The sequence below is a fragment of the Phlebotomus papatasi genome, unplaced genomic scaffold (assembly GCF_024763615.1).
Source record: "Phlebotomus papatasi isolate M1 unplaced genomic scaffold, Ppap_2.1 HiC_scaffold_54, whole genome shotgun sequence".
NCBI lineage: Eukaryota > Metazoa > Arthropoda > Insecta > Diptera > Psychodidae > Phlebotomus > Phlebotomus papatasi.
Window position 1 is genome coordinate 71,351 of NW_026604737.1, and position 21,640 is coordinate 92,990.

The 21,640-nt window shown below is 32.8% G+C and overlaps 2 protein-coding genes across 5 annotated transcripts in view; one reads left to right on the forward strand and one right to left on the reverse strand.

Moving 5' to 3' along the window:
• Nucleotides 1–285: 285 nt before the first annotated feature.
• The window catches only part of LOC129809268 (uncharacterized), a 48,434-nt gene continuing 27,079 nt past the window's right edge, over nt 286–21,640 (forward strand). For both annotated transcript variants that reach the window (XM_055859086.1, XM_055859087.1), the window contains exon 1: nt 286–609. In XM_055859086.1, coding sequence (XP_055715061.1) covers nt 456–609 — 154 coding nt within the window. In that variant the 5' untranslated portion in view covers nt 286–455. The remainder of the gene's footprint in view (nt 610–21,640) is intronic.
• On the reverse strand, nt 10,465–21,245 carry LOC129809273 (uncharacterized). 3 transcript variants are annotated; one of them, XM_055859101.1, is made up of 5 exons: nt 21,117–21,245; nt 15,527–16,449; nt 14,532–14,761; nt 11,143–11,298; nt 10,465–11,058 (listed from the first exon to the last, which is right to left on the reverse strand). In XM_055859101.1, the coding sequence occupies exons 2-5, from the start codon at nt 16,233–16,235 to the stop codon at nt 10,918–10,920; spliced, it is 1,236 nt and encodes a 411-aa protein (XP_055715076.1). In that variant the 5' UTR covers nt 16,236–16,449; nt 21,117–21,245; the 3' UTR covers nt 10,465–10,917. The 3 variants fall into 3 exon arrangements, with proteins under 3 accessions (XP_055715076.1, XP_055715075.1, XP_055715073.1); XM_055859100.1 differs by having other exon boundaries at nt 21,060–21,245; XM_055859098.1 differs by lacking the exon at nt 21,117–21,245 and adding an exon at nt 17,849–18,498.

Here is a 21,640-nt window from a genome sequence, read left to right on the forward strand (position 1 = left end):
AAGCTTCAAAACCTTCCCCTATGGTCCTACACTACAAGATACTCGCTTGACAAGTCGTCTTCACCACCCTCTCAGAGATTCTGGTCCTGGGAAGGAGACTATTGTCTCGAAAGAGCGGCATTTTCCCAAAGCAAGAGCCTTTGTTGCTTATGGCGGGTTTTATCGCTTTTACAAGATGCAGGAAAAAATATACTTTTTTTTTAATCATGATCATAAATTTGAACGTTAAGGTCTATTTTTTAAATCATCTTCACTACTGCCATCTATTGAGATTTTCTCGGGAATTTCCCAAAATTTGGTTGACAGTTCGTGCCAGTCGTGGCAGAATTTTTGGAGCAAAAATAGTGATTTATCTGTTGCAATTTTACCGTGTTGTGCCCCCATTTCTCGTTATCTTTTGATCTCGTGCCAATCCTCTGTCATCAGTGTTGCTATCTGTGCGATAATCGGTGAAAATGTCGAAGAAAAACCCCTTACTTTCGTCCGCTGGACTCACCTTCGATGACTTCACCCATAACGCCAGGTTAATGCCAGCTGCGGCACCTGTTCCCGTGGCCACGGTTGTTCCAGATGTCCAGGGCTCTCGAGGAAGTTCAGAGGAACCCAAGGGTAAGTCAAAATAACACATCCGGAGAGGCATTCAAATGGAGCAAGAGCAGTAAACTGAGAAATAGGTTTTTGCCCCAATTTTTTATTACAATCCCACACCCATTGATTCTGTGGCACTGAAGGAGGATCTTAAGATCCTCAAGAACGTCGCTCCATGCGGGTTCTTTCCGTACGGTAGACGGGTAGATCCCGTGAAGCTCGTTTCCTACGATAACACCAGCAACAGAGAACGATTAGTAGGATTATGAGGATGATCAGGAGAATGCATCCCAGGACAACAGCTGCAATAGCTGCTTCACTCAGCCAGATATCCCTCACGTCCAGTGATACGGATTTCTGATTGTTGGCTAGATCAAAGGCCGTGATAGTTACGCGCGGTTGACAACAAGAGGCTGAATACGTGGCCAAAACTGGATCCCGGGTGCCGGCGATAAATTGATTCCTATACAGAAGACCTCGTGGTTGGGATTGAATTCTCAAAATTCCAGTTTCCCAATCATGAGCAGAAATCTCTACACTCCAAACGTGTCCAGCGCAATTTCCCGGAGAACTACGCCATTCACAGCGACTCCCGTACGTCCAGTACATCCAGGGAGCTGACGAGTCTTGCGTGGAGGTTGCACTGGACACTGTGAGGTAGACAGACTGAACTGCAGATACTATTCCTTGAGCGGTCAAAGTCACTCTGTCCCGCAAACCAACTTCAGCTGTTGGAGGAATTTGCAGAACCACAGTTACTACAAAAGTCTGGCCAGGTCCAACCAATCCCCTGTTGATTAGATATTCTCAGTTAGCATCAGCTAAAGTATTCACAAGAGGGGGTTACTCACGATGGTGGATTTATGTTCCTGAGAAATCTGTGTTCATCTACAACTTGGAAATTGTGAAAGAGTGCAGTGTTCCTTAGGTTTGTCACTTCAAAGTAGATCTGGAAGTTGAAAAGATAATGTTCATTGAAATCTCCAAAATAATTGGCTTAAAAATCCAATTCCAGCAATTTTTGCATTGTTAGATTATGAAGAAAAATTTGGTTTGTTACCGTTAATGATAAGGGACCGTCTTATCAAAGCTCTTAAGTGTGTATGTATATTATTTAAATATACAGCAGCATAAAATGCTGATATCACAAGAATACATTCTTTCAAAAGATAATGAATGAATGATGATGATAATTGAGTTCATGGTTACACTGCATGACCTGTGTCTTATAAGTTTTCGCAAATACGAATTCAATAAGAATTGAATTTCTTGCTGAAATTCTAAAGTTTTTGTCCATTTGAAGAAAACACTGCGCACTTTCTCAAAGTTTAACTAGCTTTTGCAAACAAGTTTACAGAACGTTGTTTACTTGTTGCACATTCAATCAATAAAAATTTCATCTCAATGTTGACGATGTTCAGGGGCGCCATCGTGAACCCCACAAGTAAGCACCATTATGACCTCACGTGTTGATACTTCATAAGGCTTACTAAAACCCAGTGATAAGCTCATTTAAATTTATGATATAGATGAGATTGTGAATTTTAATTAATTTAAAAATATAACAATCATAAACCTTTCGATTTTGACAACGCTTCCACACATCCACTGACCCCTGACTTCCTTACTTAGGGGATTTTATTTTTTAGCATAAGTTTAAGATTTTTTATTTAAAAAAAAAATGAAAATATTTTTATCCGTTTTTTTTAATTTAGGGTAAGTGTGCCAAATTTCGGCATAGTTGCATGCAAGAGCCAAAGTCAAGTTTAAAATGTAATATTTTTATTACAAATTGATTTTTTTTGTTATTTTTTTTTATAAGGAGTATTGCTTGGAACCTTGTAGACAGACTATCGTCTTTATTTTCTCTACATTCTTTTTTAAACCATTTTAAAATGAATAAAAATGTAAACATAGCATTGGTGGCCTATTCCGGACACCTTCATTCTCATAGTTCCTTGCCCTTCCGGAATCCTTCCAATGTCTTTTTCACATCAATTCGTTCGTCGAAGCGACATTTTTTGTTATTAATTTTTGGTATTATTATTATTTTTTTGTTATTATTTGCATTTTATAATCTCTAGAGTATGCAAAAACTAAAAAATCATGGAAATTCGAGGAACAAAAAAGGTGGCCAGAATTGCAAGCTGGCCGGAATTTGGCACAAATACCCTATGTGTGATTTTTTCATTGTAATTACACTTTCACACCTATTGTAATGCTGAGAGCCAATCAACAATCTCAGATCGGTCTCACATTTATAGGGAATAGAAGTTTTGAATAACTATTATTCCGAAAATTATCGAATAAAATCGAATGCGGTTGGCCATAGTACGCAATATTTCCGGATTAAAATTAAATAATTATCTTTACGTTTTTAAAACTTATATACTCAAAAACTTTTTATAAAGAAACTTCTTGTTCTATTTATTTATTTATTTTTTTTATTTTATTATTTATTTATTTTTTTTTTCAAAATTGGAACTACCGGCTTAAAACCGACTTTTAACCCTCTAACGGGTAAGACCGCCTCCAGGCGGTCTTCACAAAAATCACATTTACAGCGACAATAAAGATTTTATTTATTTAAAAGTGCTATAGTGTCCTCGTTAATACTCTTACTAACATCTCTTGAAAGTTTGAACTCATTTTGACTCTTCGTTTTGTTGCTATTCCCAGTTTTGTGTGATAGGTCAGAGAAAAAGCAACAAAAAATATTAGTGCAAAAAAACTCATTTCCAGTTTCCATAAAAATACCAATTTAAAGTTATCTTAATAAAATAAATTTATTTTTTACTGAAAGATATGTCATTCTACTTTGTATATTTTATTTAAAAAAATTTTAAAAAATTAAAAATGTGAATTTTAGAAGCAAAAAGAGTTTCAAAAAATTTTTATATTTTCTCACCTACCGCCTAAACTAAAAAAGATAATAAAAAATGGATGGTTTTTTCGACTTTATTGGATCATAATTATCATAGAAAACATTGTTTTAGAACTTTTTTTCGCATATTAAAAAAAAAACACCGTTAGAGGGTTAACATAGTGGATGGACCTTCAATATTATCACATGGATAGTAATTTTCACTGTATTATTAATACTAAAAACATTCTGTAAAATCATTCCTTAATCTTCAACTTTTGCCCAAACATACGACTTTTTTGGACCAGAGGGTGTAGAATTTATGGGTTAATTAAACAAAATATTCTACTAGGGGAAAGTACTCTCCCATCGAACGTTCATGCCTTCGAATAATGTGAATTTTCTGTTAGTTTTCCTAAGAGACTTACACATTTCTATTAAATATTAGTTGGCTTATCACCAATTGTTGATAATTCCGTGATAATTTTGTGTAAATCACTTACGAAAAACAAAAGAAATTCACATTATTCGAAGGCATGAACGATCGAAGGGAGATTATTTTCCCCTATTGTGTTAAATTTATCAATTATCTAGTACAAACATAAAATAATAACCCTTTATATCAAAATTTCACATTTTAATTGATTTTTTTCGGACTCCGATAGAGTCACCAAATCCAATGAAGTCAACAGGATTGGAAATAATTACTTGACTCTATCGAGGTCCCACTGTATTAATTATTCTATACAAATTAGAAGATCTGATAATCCTAAATAATGAGAATTTTTGCTAATCCTTACTATTCCATCCTAAGTCAATCAAATCCCCAAAAATCCTGCCTTATGAGAAATTAGAGAAGAAATCATTAGGCTTAATCTTATGCTGAACAGACCTACGGCTTAAGTTGAAAGGCAGCGTAACGTAATAATCAAAATAATGATTGGACTATTCCCACTAAGCTGTCTCTCGGCTTAGACCGTAATACCCTACACTGAGAGAAATCCGAAAAAGTTCAAATAACATTCCGGAAATGTTATTTTTACCCTGCAGTATTGATCCAACATCGGTGTAAATATTACCCTTTTTAGGTGTATTGGGGGTTAAAGTTACTCTTTTTCATGTTAATTTTATCCTTAAAAAGGTGTAAAATTAACATTAAAAAATATTGATATATTTTTACACCTAAAAAGTGTTAAAGTTATGAGGAAAAAAAGTTAATGGCACCCTCTTTTTTGCTCAGTGTAGAGACACTTACGACTTAAACCGAGACACGGATTAACTTAATTATAATAAAAATAATGATCACATTAAATTTCCATCAGTTTTTGACTAATCTATCTCTCGGCTTATGCTGAGAAACAGCGTAATGGAAAACTGATGGAAATTTAGACAAAATATTATTTTGATTATAATAACGTTAGGCTGTCTATCGGCTTAAGTCGTAAGTGTGTCTAGGGCATAGTCTGTCTAGTTTAGGGCATTAGCTCTAAAGCGTGTAGAAGTCGATATCTTAATCGATTATCTTAATCGTTTTATCTTTTCTGAAAAAATCATTAATGGTGGGCATATATTTTATCAGTTCCTAGTTTCGTCCTCTACCTAAAGAACGAAGGATCTGTTTCTGTCTCCCATGCCTTCCAAATTTTCCCAAGTTACCCAACTTACCATTGCTGTAGTTCCTGGACTAGCCATCAGTCTGGATTGAGGTGAAATATTAATTGTGATAACAGATTCAATGACCCTTTCCGAAACTTTTGTATCTCTGGGAATTGATACTTCCACCTCAGCATCCTCCTGATCATCCACAATCTCAATATCGTTCTCCAGCGAGTCTGGCTCATTCATTTCGTCCGGAAACTGAATGGGAGCACTTCTGCTGACCACTGCAAAAAAAAGTGTCCGGGATGAATTTTATATAATTAATTTTTTTTTCTTGTGGGATTCAAGGGCCTCAAATGTTAATGTCAATGATTCAATTTTTGGTGTTCTTTTTGACCTACATAATAATGTTTGCACTTGCCTCATGAGCGTCATTCTCAATGTAGCGTAAATCTTTGTTGGAGATTCGCGAAACTACCAACGTCATGGACGGCATTAGATAATGCTCGCGGGGAGAGATTAGTGGATTCTGCGAGTAAAGAGACAAAAAAAATCTCTTATCTGAGGAGAGTTCAATTGATGTGTGTTTTCTTCCCATTGACACTCCCGGAATCATTCACGAGTCACAAAAAAATTTTCTTAAATACAAATTATACAAATCTTTGATTTTTCTTTTCTTTTAATCTATTTTAAGTCTGTGATGAAATTTTGATGAAAGAATATGAATCACAGAGGAAGTGTTTCGACGTAATATTCCTCAATAATCATGACATGCCTCTGACCAAAGTCCTTAAGCATTGTGCATTTTTGGTCTACTTTTATTTTGCTCTTTGTCTTGGGAAATTAGATCATTCCAGTCTAAGTGTAAATAATGGTGTTATATTCAATTAACTCTATATAATCTGAATCACCCCGTTTTTGAACCAAGCAATTTCATCATAAGGGAGCTGAAATAAAATCTAAAACAGTGTTTCTCTATCAAAACTTAAATACATTTTGTTGATGAAATGTTTACGAATGGGCTTTTGATAATAACGACAGACGTTTTTCCTTTTGGCTTTTTTTCTCTATATACTTCCATTTTATTCCTTCTCACTCTCCAGCTCAGAGGGTCAATTGAATAGAAATCTTCGCGTGTGTTTTTGCTACAAAATCAGTCTTTTCTCAACATTCGAAGGAGTTACATGGAAGTAAATTTGAGGAATTAAAAAAAAAGTGCTTGGTGTGGAAGAAAGTTATTTTGTGAAATTATCTTGAGGAATGTGTGAAATTGCATAAAACTCTTTTTAGCTTTCTTGAAGTTTTACTGCGCTTTTTTTTGTTGAATTTTGTACATAAGGTAAATTGCGAAATTTTGCACATTGTAACCATTTTCTGCAATTTCTTTCCCATTTTTCTCTCTTTCTGTCCGTTGTGTGGCCAATAACCTCTAACCTAGTGTTATAGATAAGTAAAAGAATAGAGAGTACTGTCTCATAAATTGTTATTAATCGCGTGTTAAAGCAACTTTTTAACTAATTTATGGGATTTTTCTTATATCAAAAAGGCAATGTGACTGCAACCGTTACTAGAATATTTTTAAATTTACCAAAACTCACCATTTTTGTCTTTCATCCGAGACACTCCAGTTGTGAATAGCCTTACAAGCACGGTGTATAATTCGTGTGTCTTTGGTGTTAGTCGCAATTCGTATTGGCCCTTTGTGAGATTCTTCAACAAAAAATCAATTTCCTCATCTTGAAGAGAAATTTCATTCATTCTCACAGTTGCGTTGTGATTTAGGATGTCTATAAGAACGTCTAGAAATCCAGAGAGTAAAGAAAGATAAATAACAAGTGCATTAGATCTACAAAGTTTTAGTAAGAAGGGGTTTTTAATTTGCACATGAAAGAATTAAATTTAATGATTGTTTCTCTATAAAATTTAATAATTAGGGTAAGTGTGCCAAATTCCGGCCAGCTTGCAATTTCGACCACCTTTTTTGTTCCTCGAATTTCCATGATTTTTTAGTTTTTACGTACTCTAGAAATTATACAATGCAAAAGAATAGCAAAAAATGTAGCTTTGACAAACGAGATGACGTGAAAAAGATATTGGAAGAAATCCCGAAGGGCAAGGAACTTTGAGAATGAAGGTGGCCGAAATAGCTATGTCTACATTTTTGTTCATTTTAAAATGTATTAAGAATGATTTTAGAGTAAATAAAGATGATAAACTGTCTACAATGTTGTAAGCAACACTCCTTAAGTAGAAGGAATAAAAAAATCAATTTCTATTAAAAATATTACATTTCAAACTTGAGACTTTGGTGCTTGCACTTACCCTATCTACATTTTTTTGCTTTTTTTAATTAATCGCACTTGTTTGAATAGTTTTTTTTTTAATAAAGTTAGAAGGCACCAATTTTTTATTTTTTTATCTGTATTTAATGATATCTATTGTTATATTAAAATTCTATTGTAATAAGGCACACTATACAAAGATTCAGATTCAGAGAGGCAATCTTTAGAGTTACTTTTCGTGTGTTTCGTATAGATGATATCCTGATTCTGAACTTGTGGATATTTGGCAAAAAAAAGTTCTTTTCCATTCCCGGATAGTACTTTAGGATTTACACAAAAATTTAAATGTTTTCTTGTGTACTTTTTTCATTTTTAATTTCTTTAATTAAAAATTTAAAGAAAAAATACAATTAGGGGAAAGTGCCCATGCTTTGCACGGCCCCAAGGTTTATAAGGACTAAATTTTTGCTATGTTTTTCAATAAAAATGACTTATCGCACCCATATTTTAAAAACTAGTGGAGAGTGTCTTGATGGAAATTTAATGACACGGATTATGACCTGGATCAGAATTTATTTCTTCTATAGTTTCACACTACGTTTCGGGGATATTTGTCCCCTTCTTCAGGTCCACAGGGAAGACAAGGGGACAAGAAGGGGACAGACATCCCCGAAACGTAGTGTGAAGCTATAGAAGGAATAAATTCTAATCCAGGTCATAATCCGTGTTATTAAATTTCCATCAAGTATAACTGACCGAACACTTTCCAATACGAAAGTGTATTGTTTTTCAATTATATTGCGGAGGAAAATCTATTCAGAAACATAGGAAATATTTAGTTTTGAACCATGCAAAGCATAGGTATTAGGATACTTTCCCCTACATATGCTAGCATTCAAAAAAATATTATCCAAAATCAAAATTTTTCTCTTTGTATTTGCCATTAGGAGAATAGCATTAACAGCTATTCCAAATAGTCCAATTTTAATGCCACAATTTTAGTAAAATTCAAAGCACGTGTCGTCGGGGTCGTCGGGGTCGTCGGTGTCATTGATCCATATCATATCTGTATTTGTTTTGTATCTGCATTTGGTGTAAGTTCCAGTACAGACGTCGCCTCTTGCGTGAAATGTTAACACAAAGGAAATACAGATACGGCAACGGTCGATACAACCAACAATGTCTGTCTAATGACCTCTACACACTAGAGAAATTTATATCTATATTGAAGTAAAATCACTATGCTTGTGTAGAAAAACTCTTCAATACGGACATAAATATCTCTAGTGTGTAGAGGCCATAAAGCTTTCTGATATAAATTACGCAACCGCTGCAACTATGAATAAATTATGATCAATAATATTCAATAATCTAAATTGACTTAAAATTGGCCTAAAGCTTAAATATGTTTCACATTAAAAAAATAATATGATAATCGCGTACAGTAGAGCCTCGCTATAGTCCATATTTGGTTCCAGATTTCACACTTGGGTCGCACTATAGTCCATGTCATTTTTTATTATTATCAACGACTTTTATTATTGAAATTGCTCGACGGCTTCCATTTTCTTTGCGATTGTGGTATTTGTCCTCGCTCTCTTCATTATGGATCACAATTATCACAACTACTCAATAAAGTTTGCCAAAAATATTAAAATAATTATAAAAACATTGCATGTTGCGTACCAAAAAACATAACCTAACTTAAAATCAGTTTTTAGAAATCAGCAGTCGATAAATTGTGGACTACTAGAGCGGTGGTTTATAGCGCGGTTCTACTGTAATGAATTATCAATTCAAATAATTGATTGACTATTGCGGACCAAATTGAACTTTCTGTGAATAAATATACATCAAGTTCTCAACATTAAGCGATTCAAGATACATATCACATATTTGGACGCTCACCAGCAACAAATTAATATGAATCTTATTAAAGTTTTAATTGGTAAATGTGATAACATCGTCAGATAAATTAAAATTCTATTCATATATGATTCATTGATAAGTTTTAATAAAGAAAATCCCATTGGGAGCATGTTCTGATTTTCCAACCCGGGGTTTATTTAAAAATTATTCAATTTCCAAAAAAAGCAGAAGTTTTATCTTAAAGTATGTATACCATGTGTATAAATACAGGATCTTTAAATTTGTAAAATGAGATACCCCTCGAGGGCTATTGGAATAGGCCTAGTGGTGACATGCGCATGCGTCATCAGAAGAGACGTCAAAAGTGGTTGGATTTTTGTTTATGGATTTTGCAGAAAATGAATTTTGTGTAAAATTTCGCACCAATTTCCTATTAATTGATAGTGTGAGCGTGTGGTTAGTAACACCTGAGTGAAATATATCAAAAGCACCATCAATTTAGTGGTTAATTAGTTGGTGACATTGAAAATTATTGAGACAATCAGGTGGGACAAACTGAGAAAGGTGCTGCGAAAAGTGCAAGTACAAAAACAGAGAAACCAGCTGGCCTGTGCAAAAATAGATTTTTCATCATCTTTATTTGAAAGGCATCTCACTCTCAGTGAAAATTAAATTATTTGGACATAGAAGAGGCCATAAGTAATTTATGTGAGTATTTACAGTGCACTTTTATTGATGAAATCGTTTGAGTTGACAAAGAAGAATGGAACACTTTTCGTAATACATGTTTCACACTTTCACAAAAAGAGCCAGGAAAAAAAGAGATAGAGAGGGAAAAAGACATTTTCATGGTTTTTCATACATAGTTTTCAACATTTTTCCAACTATCACAGGTGCTTTACTTAAAGGAGGGTCTGTCTTGGTTGTTTTAAGCAAGAGATTGTCCGCTCAGTCTGTCCACAGAGAGTAGGGTTGGTTGTTGGCAAAAAACTTGACTCCTTTTGCCAGGTGATTATGTCAATGTTGATTCATCATTTTTCTGTGTTTTGTTGGTCAATAATATTTCCGAAGCACTTTCATATTATTTATTTGGTGTTTATGCCTCCGTGGATATTTTTTTCTTTCTGTTTATACAACTTATTTTGCCTGAAAGAGTTGATTTTTTTTGTACATTTTGTTTACACATAAAATTACCACAAAAGAAATGATAATATAGAAGAGATTATATAGAGAAGGAGAGAAAGAGTGAAGAACAAATTCATATTTACAATTAGAGTAAAATTTATTACATAACAATTCTACAATTATTTGTACTTTCCACATTATGTATTCTTCATTTTCTATTGCCTTTTCATCTCTATATTTTTCTTTTATTCTCTGGAATTATCCCTCGATGTCAGAGAATTCATATATAGAGAGATTCTGTTTATGTTTAGAACTGGGTGAGAGAAAATTGCAGGATAAACAATTCACAGAAGCAAAATAAAATGATATAGTTAAATATACAAAAAAAATAAACAGAGACAAAGAGAGGAATAATTACAATAATAGATATTAACTATTATTTTATAAAGAAAAAAAATAATAATAATCTCCTCAGCAATATACATAGTAAATTGATTTGCAATGGCAGAACAGAATAGTTAATTTAAAAAAAAATGTGTGTATTTTAATTGTTTTGTGTGAGTTCTCTAATATTTAAATTGTTTTATAAAACTAACCACCATTGGGTGTTTCCAGTGTGGCTTCGTCCATTTTTCCGTGAATCTTCACGTGGAGACTCGTTTCGGCTGTTGTGTCAATAGGTAGGCTGAAGTGATGAGATCCTTGGAGGTCATTCCTCAGCAACAGGGTGACCTTTATGGAAAAAAAGAAATACCAAGAGTTTTAGGCACAAGTCAGAATGTCAAGGGCAAATATCTTTTTCCCATCAAAATTTACCAATCCAATATTTCCATTGGGTTCCACAGCCTCATCTGTGATGTGTATTATCTCTCCACCCGTTCTCAGGGCAACTTCCCCCAATATTCCACCAATTACAGTATGAGGTGATTCATTGTCATCCTGACCATGCTTTCCGAACCAAATTAGGTAGAGCTAAAAAAAAAAATGAAAAGAAGCTTAAATTGAGGATCTAGTAAGATTACCACGATGTTGGTTGGAAGAGAATTTGTCATATAAAAGTTCAAAAAGTTCTGATGACCAGCCTAAAAAGAGTATTATTTTTTTAAGCACCAAAAATACGATAAGAAATTCACGGAAGCTTATCCATTGTTCACTGTTCCTGTTGTAAAATAATACAATATGAATCATTTTCACTGCTGTCCTACATTAGAAATTTCTGTTAGAAATACAGAAACATTTCTACTACATTCTCTGGTAGTAAAAAATTATATTGATCACAGTAAAATGCTCGAAATTGTTAGTGAAATATTCTGTTTTGCAAGGAAATAATGTAAAATATGAAATGAAATTGTTTTTATATATTTGAATTAATGCCTGAGATGCCAAGATGGTTCATAAATACTTAATTCTATTTTTTTTTTAAAGAATATTTCGTTATTAATGATTAGGGGAGACTGGGGCAAAAAGTCACAAAACGGATATTTTATTTTTTTACAAACTACTCGATCGCTTCAAAAATTTCTAATTAGCGCAGTTTTATAGGAAATTTACCGCTCTACAACTTTGTGAAAGTAATATTCCTCCATTTTGTAAAGAAATACGTTTATCGAGCCAATTTCTAAAAGGTAATTTTGTGACCATTCTCAAAAATGCTGGGGCAAATAGTACCAGACATGGGGTACTATAATATTTTGATTCGCTTCGTTACGGGCTTTGGTAAATTTGAAAAAATACCAAGAGGACATATTTTCATAGAAAATTTATTCATCTACACCTTTGTAAAACACCGTTTTCTCTGCGAAAAAAATGAGAAAACGAGGAAAGCGCTTTTCAAGCTATTTTAGAAAAAAAACACACAAAAGACTGCAAATCGTTTGACCAATGCAAACAACAAGTGGCGAGACATGGTAATGACGTTTCTTTTCGCCGTGAGACATCAGAAATTGCTTCGATTTTTGTTATTTTTTGCTCTATACCTTTTGTTACTTTTTACCCCAAGTTGTCGTTTTTAATAAAAACATTTCTAGAGCAAAGAATCTTTGTCAAATTGTAAAATAGGTAGCAGTTTCGTATTCAAAGAATCCAAATTATTTAGAAAATATTCACCAGTGCATCAATTTTGGAAAATAAGTAGGTAATAATTGTTATCTTCTGCAAGGAAAATATTTCAAAAATAGGACTAAAATTTCGATATTTTTTATTTTGTAAATTCCTTGTTTGAATTCTAAGAAACTTACGACATTGAAGAAGGTCTATGGAGGCTATCTATAGAAAAAAAATTGAGCTGCTATCTTTTTTACATTGGAAGATTTCGAATTATGAAATTTTCGATTTGTGACTTTGCCCCAGTCTCCCCTACATAAAATGTACAATTTCCTTTTTAATTATTTGCTTTTACTACATTGGAGTTTCACTGACCAAATGGACCAAATTTACTAAAATACTGACAAAAATATTTCAACCTATCGTATACCGTAGATGCTCTAGATTATGAATGACCCTGCCCTCCCGTTGTTCGTAAGCTTTTCTTTTAATTGTATCACATTAGGATGGTCTTCACCGATCCGAACTACCATGTTCGGCCAGTGAAGCCATCCTTAAATGTTAGTATTAATAAAACAACTCACGTACAGCAGGGGACGGGGGCAAAGTCACCTGCATCTACGGTATAAAATTTTTTGTTTGCTGGTTATCTACCGAGAAAGCAATAATCTATCTAGTTTTTAACCCTCTTTAACACCTTCCAAATTTCACCGTTCCCCGGGACCATTTCCTTCAACATCACCGCGTATCAGACGATTTATGAAAAATAATATAACGCTGTTTATTCGTTTTTCCAGAACTAGAAGTCAAACGGTTACTGATAAGAAGTTGGAGCATTCCACTCCAAAACCATGTATTTAGATGATTTCTAAAAAAAAAAAAAAAGTTTTGTGATCTTTTTTTTTCATTTTTGCGTTTTAGAGTTAGTCTAAATCTAGATGGACCTTTCGTCGATATACGAAAATTCCGTAGATTTATTCTTTCAACCGGTTTCTCAAGGACAAAGGTTCAAAAGACTGTAAAAAGTATATTTCTTGTTGGAAAGGTCTTGTAATTGATGACAAGGATGAACTGGTTCTAACCAGATAAATTAATATTCGAAATAAATCTTGCTAATTCTAAATAATTTCACTGTGCAACAGCAAAAAATATGATTTCAAATGACCGGTATTTTCGGATTCCTTGGTGTCTCCTGAGTGATAACTCCGAAGAAAGTTATGGTCTATCACGTCTAGTTTCTGAGGTAGATTAAGATGAAAATCTTTAAGAAATTGATTAGAAATATTTTATGAAATTTGTTTTATCTGAAAAATTGTACATCCTGGGATGTTGGCGTCAAAGGATGACTCAAGGATGTGTAGAGGAGGACTCAAGGAAAATTTTCTTGGAAAAAACCATATCCCTATCTCCTTATTTTCCCTGAAGTATTTCAGATTTTCCTCATAAATCCCTAAATATCCTTAAATCCATTAAAAGGATGCATAGGACGACTTCCATCGTTTACAAAAATATTCTCCTGAACATCATAGGATCATAAAACTTTCCATTATCCCCAGAAATTATGCATTTGAATTACTTTTGAACATGTGGACAACTCCTGCGCTAATTAGAAATTTTTGAAGCGCTCGAGTAGCTTGTAAAAAAATAAAATATCTGTTTTGTGACTTTTTGCCCCAGTCTCCCTTATTGTACTTCCTAAATACTTTTTTGTGTTTTGAATGTCTATTTGTAATTTCTTACACGATAATAATACAGTTTAATTAGGGAAATTTTATAATTTTCCTATCTGAATGTTTAACTAGAAAAAGCTTGATAGAATGCGTGGTTTCTTCGGATAAAGTGTCAAATTATTAGTATTATTGAATTCTTAATTCTTTAATTCTTAATTCTTTCCCCAATAATAAAAAAAAAACTATTTTTTCTCAATATCACTTCTAAAACACGCATTTTAGAACCGTTTTTTTTTTTAAGATTAGACTCAAGTGAATGGGCTTTTACAACCCATTAAACCTCAACTGCTTCAAACCGGTAAGAAACCGACAATTAAATTTTTATGAAAATGTCAATTGCAATATATTAGATTCCAACAATCTAAATCTAAATTTTAAAGTTTAGTCGCAATCGCAAACTTATCTTAAAATCTTGTGAAATCACAAACTCACTCGAATTCGTTTTTTGAGAAGAACAATCGCAGCTTCTTGGGAGAATTCGGCATTCTGTGGAACTCGATCTGTAGACAGGAATATTGCACTGTCATAGGGTATGAGTTCTGAAGCCCGAAGAATCCCTATGAAAGCCTTCTCCTCTGATCTTGGTTGATGGGACTCCCTAACACTCTCGATTCCAGCCATAATTGTCCTTGTATTCTTGAAACTGTATGTCACACTTATTCCTAAAACAAAGTCAAGATAAGACACAAATTGAAAACTTTTTTTTAGCATCAATTTGAATATAGTTTTTTTTTGGAACAGAAAGAATTCGATCTTGAAATGATCTTGATCTTTTAAGAAGGATCTTTGTGTTTTTCCTATTGGACTGTAGCAAAAAAAAAGAGACTTGGTTGTGTGCTAAGTGATCAATATTGCTGGTATAATAGCTTGTTGAGCTTTCTTTTCATGCTGTTTAGTATTGTTGTTGTTTTTTTTTTTTTTGCTTTTGCTGAGACCAATATGACTCATATTTTGAGGTGTTATTTATGTGATAGAGAGAGAGGCTTAAAGACGTATTAGTGTGAAATTGGACAAAAAGCAATAGTCTTATTAAAGAATTCTTTTTTCTTTGCATATTTTGTATTGTTATGTCTCTCAGGAGATGAAATTTGAAGCAATAGCCGTGCGTTATGACAAGAAAATTGAGGTGTTTGTTGCACTGCAAAAAGTGTATTAATGGTGTGGGGATTGTGGAAAAAAAGAGGTGAGACATTAACAATTAAAGTTGAGTGACAAGGAGTAACCTGTCGACAATTAAGAAACATGACGATGAAATTTCTCATGTCTTTTGCGCCTCTTTTTGCCACACACATTTTTTTTTTCATCTTTCATTTTCATTCTGGCCATTTGAGTGCCTAATGGGGAAATATTCGGTCTTTTGTTGTTGAACGTGCGTGTGATTTTTCGTGGGAGATTTTTTTGTTCTTCTTAAATAATTTTGGTTTTACCTGAAGAGTTGAAGGCAACAAGAACGAGATCAATTGATGATGCTGGTCGTAGAGTTGCATTCCAGAGAAGTTTAGCTTTTCTCAGGGGTTCTGGTGATGTATCCATGAGAATTGCAAGTGGAGATCTCAAGTAGGGATCGTCCAGAAAGCTCCTGACAATTCCATCTCCTGTAGATTTGTACACCCTATACTGCTTAGTTTGTTTCCTTCTGAGATTTAAAGCCTTGAGTGAAGGATGGATGGTGGTTAGTTTGGTTGTTGTGGGTACTGTGACTGTTGTAGGAACTGCTGTATGTGTCACTGATTCATTCTCTTCGCCATTGATGTCCTGTAAATCTTCAGAATCTTCCCCTTCTTCAGTCTCATTCTTCAATGTTAGCTCATTAGATGTAATTAGGGCTTCCTGAAGAACTGTCTCTGATGCTGGATAATCTGTATTTTCTGAGATTGTTGTGTCAATTTTTTGACTCGTATCAGTATTTGTGGATTCTGTATCAATGATATCCGGTTCGGTTTCGGTGGGATTCGAAAAGGTGGCACTTTCGTGGAATATTGTTGTTCTATATCCCACAAATCGATGTTGATCGCGTGAAACATCTTCAAGATTATCATAGGTGTCCCGTTCGGCGGACGAAGATAAATCCTGACAATTGGATAAATTCACAAGAACACTGCACAATGTCCAGAAGAGGGCTATTTTTAATTGCATTTTTTGTTGTTGGTTGAAATTATTTTTATATTATAGTCACACTCTCAGGGAATTTTGCACAAAAAAAATTTTCACACACTGACTGCCCTCGTTATTTCTGTTCAAGGGAATGTCCGATGGAGAGTTTCCTTGATTTTTCGTCCTCTCACACAAAACACAGAGACTTATCTCTTGAATCTCTTTCACTCTTCAATGGTGTTGCAACTAGAATAGACTTTTGGAGGAGAAGGAAATAATATTTTGTTAATTTAGTTACATAAGAATTTCTTCATCTATTATATTAAATTTAGTTTTAGGGGGTATAAGAAGGGAAATATAGCATGAAAATTAATGCAGAAAAAAAACCACAAACACAAAATTTCCACTCTTAGTTTCTGCTGATCATTATTCAGAGAAAAGAGAGGTGTTGGTTTCACAGAACCTGACTAAAAATATTGGTTCTGCGGGATTTTATTTTATTTTTTATATTCTTTTATTGTTTCACAATAAAATTCTATTATTTTTTCTTTAATTTTTCAATAGAAAATCAAAATGGCACGTGTCGCAAAAAGTATTAGATATGAAAAAGGTGATACAGTCGTGCAGCGTCGTATAATAACAATTTAACAAATATCTCGTACAACACACCATTTTTCTTTTATCCAAGACACTTTCAAACATTCTTCTGAACAGAGAGACAAAATTATTTTTACAATACACAAAGAGTTTCATAATACACTCGTTAAAACAGCGAAAGATAGCTACTTGAGGTCTGCAATAGACCCTTCTTCACTTATGCCTTCACTGAGAAAAAAAGAGGGTACAATTAACTTTTTTTCCTCATAATTTTAACACTTTTTATGTGTAAAAATATATAAACATTTTTTAATGTTAATTTTACACCTTTTTAAGGGTAAAATTAACATGAAAAAGGGTAACTTTAACCCCTAATACACCTAAAAAGGGTAATATTTACACCGATTTCGGATCAATACCGCAGGGTAAAATTAACATTTCCGGAATATTATTTTAACTTTTTCGGATTTCTCTCAGTGTTAATAAGGATTCTTCTTTTCTGAAAATTAGCAATGAAGCACTATTTATGACACACGTCTGCATGTCCATAGAACAAACAATTAAGACAATTCACACCAATGCTTTTTTTTTCTTTTAACAAATATTTTTTCTGCATATATAGATGGAAACAGAGTGTGTTGTGGTTGTTTTTTTTTCCTAGTCCGGTCTGGTTTAACTAAATAATTTTTTTTATTCTTGTGTCTATCAATCACTCTCTCATATTTTATATATTATAGAATGGTATCCCCAGAAAGTCGGAGAACAATAGAATAACTAAGAATTTCAGTGGTATTTCGTGCAAGATTTGTGGAATTTTGTAGGAAATATACTAAGTTGTTGGTTTGTTCATTGGACAAAAAAAAATAAAAGATAAAAAAAGAGCATAAAACATGAGAGAAATGTTAAATTATTAAATTGACAAGACACAGAACAAGGTATGCAGTATTATTATTATTAATTCATACTGTTGAACACCTCTTTTAGACGGCAAATTAACTTCCAATCACCAGAACTAATGATTTATTTTCCATAAAATTGTACTTAATTTATAATCTCACCATTTTTAATGTCTTTGTGACTGAACCGAGTATATTTTAAAAACAATTTTTTTTTTTGAGATTTCTCAAAATTTTTACACCGGATAATTTAGTGATGTGAAAATGCCTGAGGAATTAAACTGGGAAAAAATTGAACAGATGCTACGGCACCTAAGCAGAGATCAATTAGATGAAAAAAAAATTATTGCAAAGGTACTCCGTGACGATGGAAATCAATCAAGTGTGGGAAGATGAATATTTCTCGATATCTCGTATGTTAAATTGGAATTATTGGAGTAATTCGAGTTGCACCTTTCCACTTTGATATGTGAAATGAAACTGAAAGCGTTCGTGCTTCATTAGCCTTGGTTGTGTTGGCAGTCTCTGGTGGCTTCGTGTAGACTTTTAGTAATGTTTGCTACCTTCCCAAATGGTCAGGTGAGAGAGAGAGAATGTGCGAATAAGAGACCCAATATGTATATGAGAGGTGAGAGAAGACTATTTTGTGTATAGATTTAATAATCAACTCTCGTGGTCCGGTTCATAAAAAAAAACTCATAAAAAATATTTAAAAAAAAAATTGTCTCTGCACTGCACACGTACTTATTTATTTTTTACCTCCATCAAATCAATCTTTTCTTCAATGATTATCATATTATTTTTCAAGACACATTCGCATGTGATCAGAGACAATTTTTTTTGCAGTCAATATGCGTTTGGAGGACTTCCAATTTGGAGCAATTGAGGTGAATAATTTCAATGGTATCTCACTCTCTGTATCTGGAAGGGAATTTGTTGAAAGATTTCTTGAATGTCTCGAATTTGTCTTGTTTGGGTGTTTTGAAATGCTTCACATTCTTTCTCTGTTGCCTTTTTGATCGTTTTTTTTTTATTTTGCTTTTTGAAAAGAGAGACATGAAAGAGAGGAGATAAGTTAAGAAATTTTTGGGGGCACGTTCATTCGTTTTGATTTAATTTTATTTTGCGTCTACATGTCTGATAGACCGCTTTTTACTCTCCAAATGCAATATCAATCAAATTAACCCTTGCTAAACCACATTTTTAAGCGTATTTACAAAATAAGAGTTGAGAAAGCTTTGCATAAGTGAGAATTTCCACTATATGATACACATACCTATGTAATTTCAAATTATAACAAATTAACAATTTAATGTGACACAATTTTATTGATAATCACGATCATTTAATCACTTGTTGTTTATAATTAATTACGGCAAATCTTGAGTGAATTATTTACTGTATAAGAGGGTTATTAAATGGATGCTTGGCACGCTTTTAAATAAGCTTGTTTTATGAGAAACATTTTAAAAGAATTTTCAAACAACTTAAGAAATTTTTTCGCATATAAAAAAAATATTTATTTGTGAAAAATCATAATTTTTTACTTATAAAGAATTTATATACAAGACATAAAATAACATACAAAAACAGGGGTGACAAGATAACTTATTTTCGCTACTATCGACTATCGATACTGATAAATTTAAATGATAGCTGTACTGCCTATAATTAATATAGATCTTTTTCAACAGTCTCATTCTTTTAAGAATCTCACAATGAATGGCCCAACAATCCGTAAAAAGTTCTTGTTCACTTAATCTAACAGATAAAGATTTATCGATACTATCGATTCGATAGTGTCGAAAAATTATCATTCCACCCCAGATCTCTGTTTTTTTTTTTGCTGACCAAATTTGATTTTTTATTGTACTTTTATGCAGTGTCAAAGTAATAGACTGTGTTTTTAGTATAAGCCTATACTAAACTATGTCCTGACGAAATTTTTATCTCTAATTACGAAAATTCAGTAGAAAAGAATCAATATAGAAACTAATATGGAAATTGAACCTATTCTTTAAAATAGTTTCAGAAAGCTTTTGAAATATTCTAACTTAATGAGGATTATGGTCTATTCCAATAACAATGAACATAATTTTTAGAACTTTGTTCGTCTCAAGTGTTTTCTCATAGGGTAAAGTGATAAAAGTTGGACATAGTGTTACAAGTTGGACAATTCGGCGGTACAAGTTGGACATGACTTATTTTTGATAAATACAGTACAAAATTTGTTTTTAAGCACAAGGAACCAAATTATAAAACCAAAGCATTAAAAATATATAGAAATAAAAATGAAGTACTAAATTTATCAAGAAAAAAAGCCCTGTCCAAATTGTACCATTGTCCAACTAGTTCTCAATTACAACCACATAAAATGTTGCCTGGACAGTGTTTCCTGAATATAATTTCGTGTTTCTGTTTAGAAAAAGAAAATGTGTCTTGAATTAAAGAGAAATGATATATTGTATAAGACAATTTACATTGTCTATGGTTAAATTCCTAGTTAAAAGCAGTGAATTGCTGGATTCAATAAGCTTTAACCAGTTTTGTTTCTAGTTTCTGGTTACGCTCTGAATTTGACCTGTTCTATTTTAGCAAGTAATAAATTATTTAACACTTTACATTAGTACAATCCACGGAAAATATCCTACATTATCTTTAGTACTTCGAAAAAAATTTTTCCTTAAATAATTTTAAAAATTTATTCTTATTTGTAACAATGATTTTTAAAAAATGATCTAAATTCGGTAATAATCCGAATAAATAAAAAAAATGTGCAGGGTATTGTAATTGTGAAAAACGTAATTTGAGATGAATATGGAATAAGATATTTTAACTAGATCATCGATATTCACAAAATTAGTGAACACGGTTTTTAGCACAATCAAACGACTTTCCGTGAAAAATATGGAACAAGTGTGTCAAATTAATTTAAATAAGTCACTGAAAATATTTTGAAGAAAAAAACTTATAATAATTCAAAATTTCGGACCATTTCAACTCATCTACCATTGTATATATGAATATCTTTATTTTTATTTCCCTCCTTCTTATTTCATTCTCTAAAACCATTTCTTGAAATAATGATCTCCAACTTGTTAATGTGATATTTCATTTCAACGATCACCATTGTCACATAATATTTTATTCTTTTTTTTTTCAAGAGATTCCACACTTGTTCTTTGCTTCTTCTTTTTTATCTCATTCTAGTGGACCACTTTGAATACAAAAAAGCAATTTTTGGCATTTTCTTATTAAGCCACAAAATCAAGTCTTAGGCGAATGTTAACAAAAAAAATTTAGTATACGAAATAGAAGAATAGAAAACGAAGTTGAAAAGAAATTGGAAGAAAAACAAGAAACCACTCCTCACAATTTTTTTAATTAACCACTAATTTTTGTGCAATATAAAAAACTTCTTTAAAAATACTTTTTTACACTTCACTTAAATTTAAGTCACTTAGTAAAAACTTTACTTGACGGTGAATAAAACACGTTAAAAGCTTTTTGCTCCAGCAATAACACCACGACTTGATGATTTCGCGAATTCTCCAAGACTGATTGGTGTTTTACTTAAAGAATTATTCCGTAAGATCCACTGACATCAGTGCGGAGATATGGAATTATTGGGAAATATTGGTTATTAGATAAATTTATTTATTAGTGTCTTCTCATTTTTCCATCGGAAAGCTCACTAAAGCTCACTCTTTTGCACTCATATGGGGGAATCCTTCATTATGAGGAAAAATAAATAAAAGTGTTGGGAAGACACATTAACTTTTTTTCCTGTTGGGTATGTGGTGTGGCGAGAAAAACTCCCCAAAGTTTACCAATAAGGTGTGAATGTGACTGTTGTTTGAGTGTTAAGTAAGATATTTTGCATGGACTTACCTGACGAACTGTGTGAGTGTTTGAAAATAAAGGTGCAACATGGCTAAGAATGACTTGGCGCGC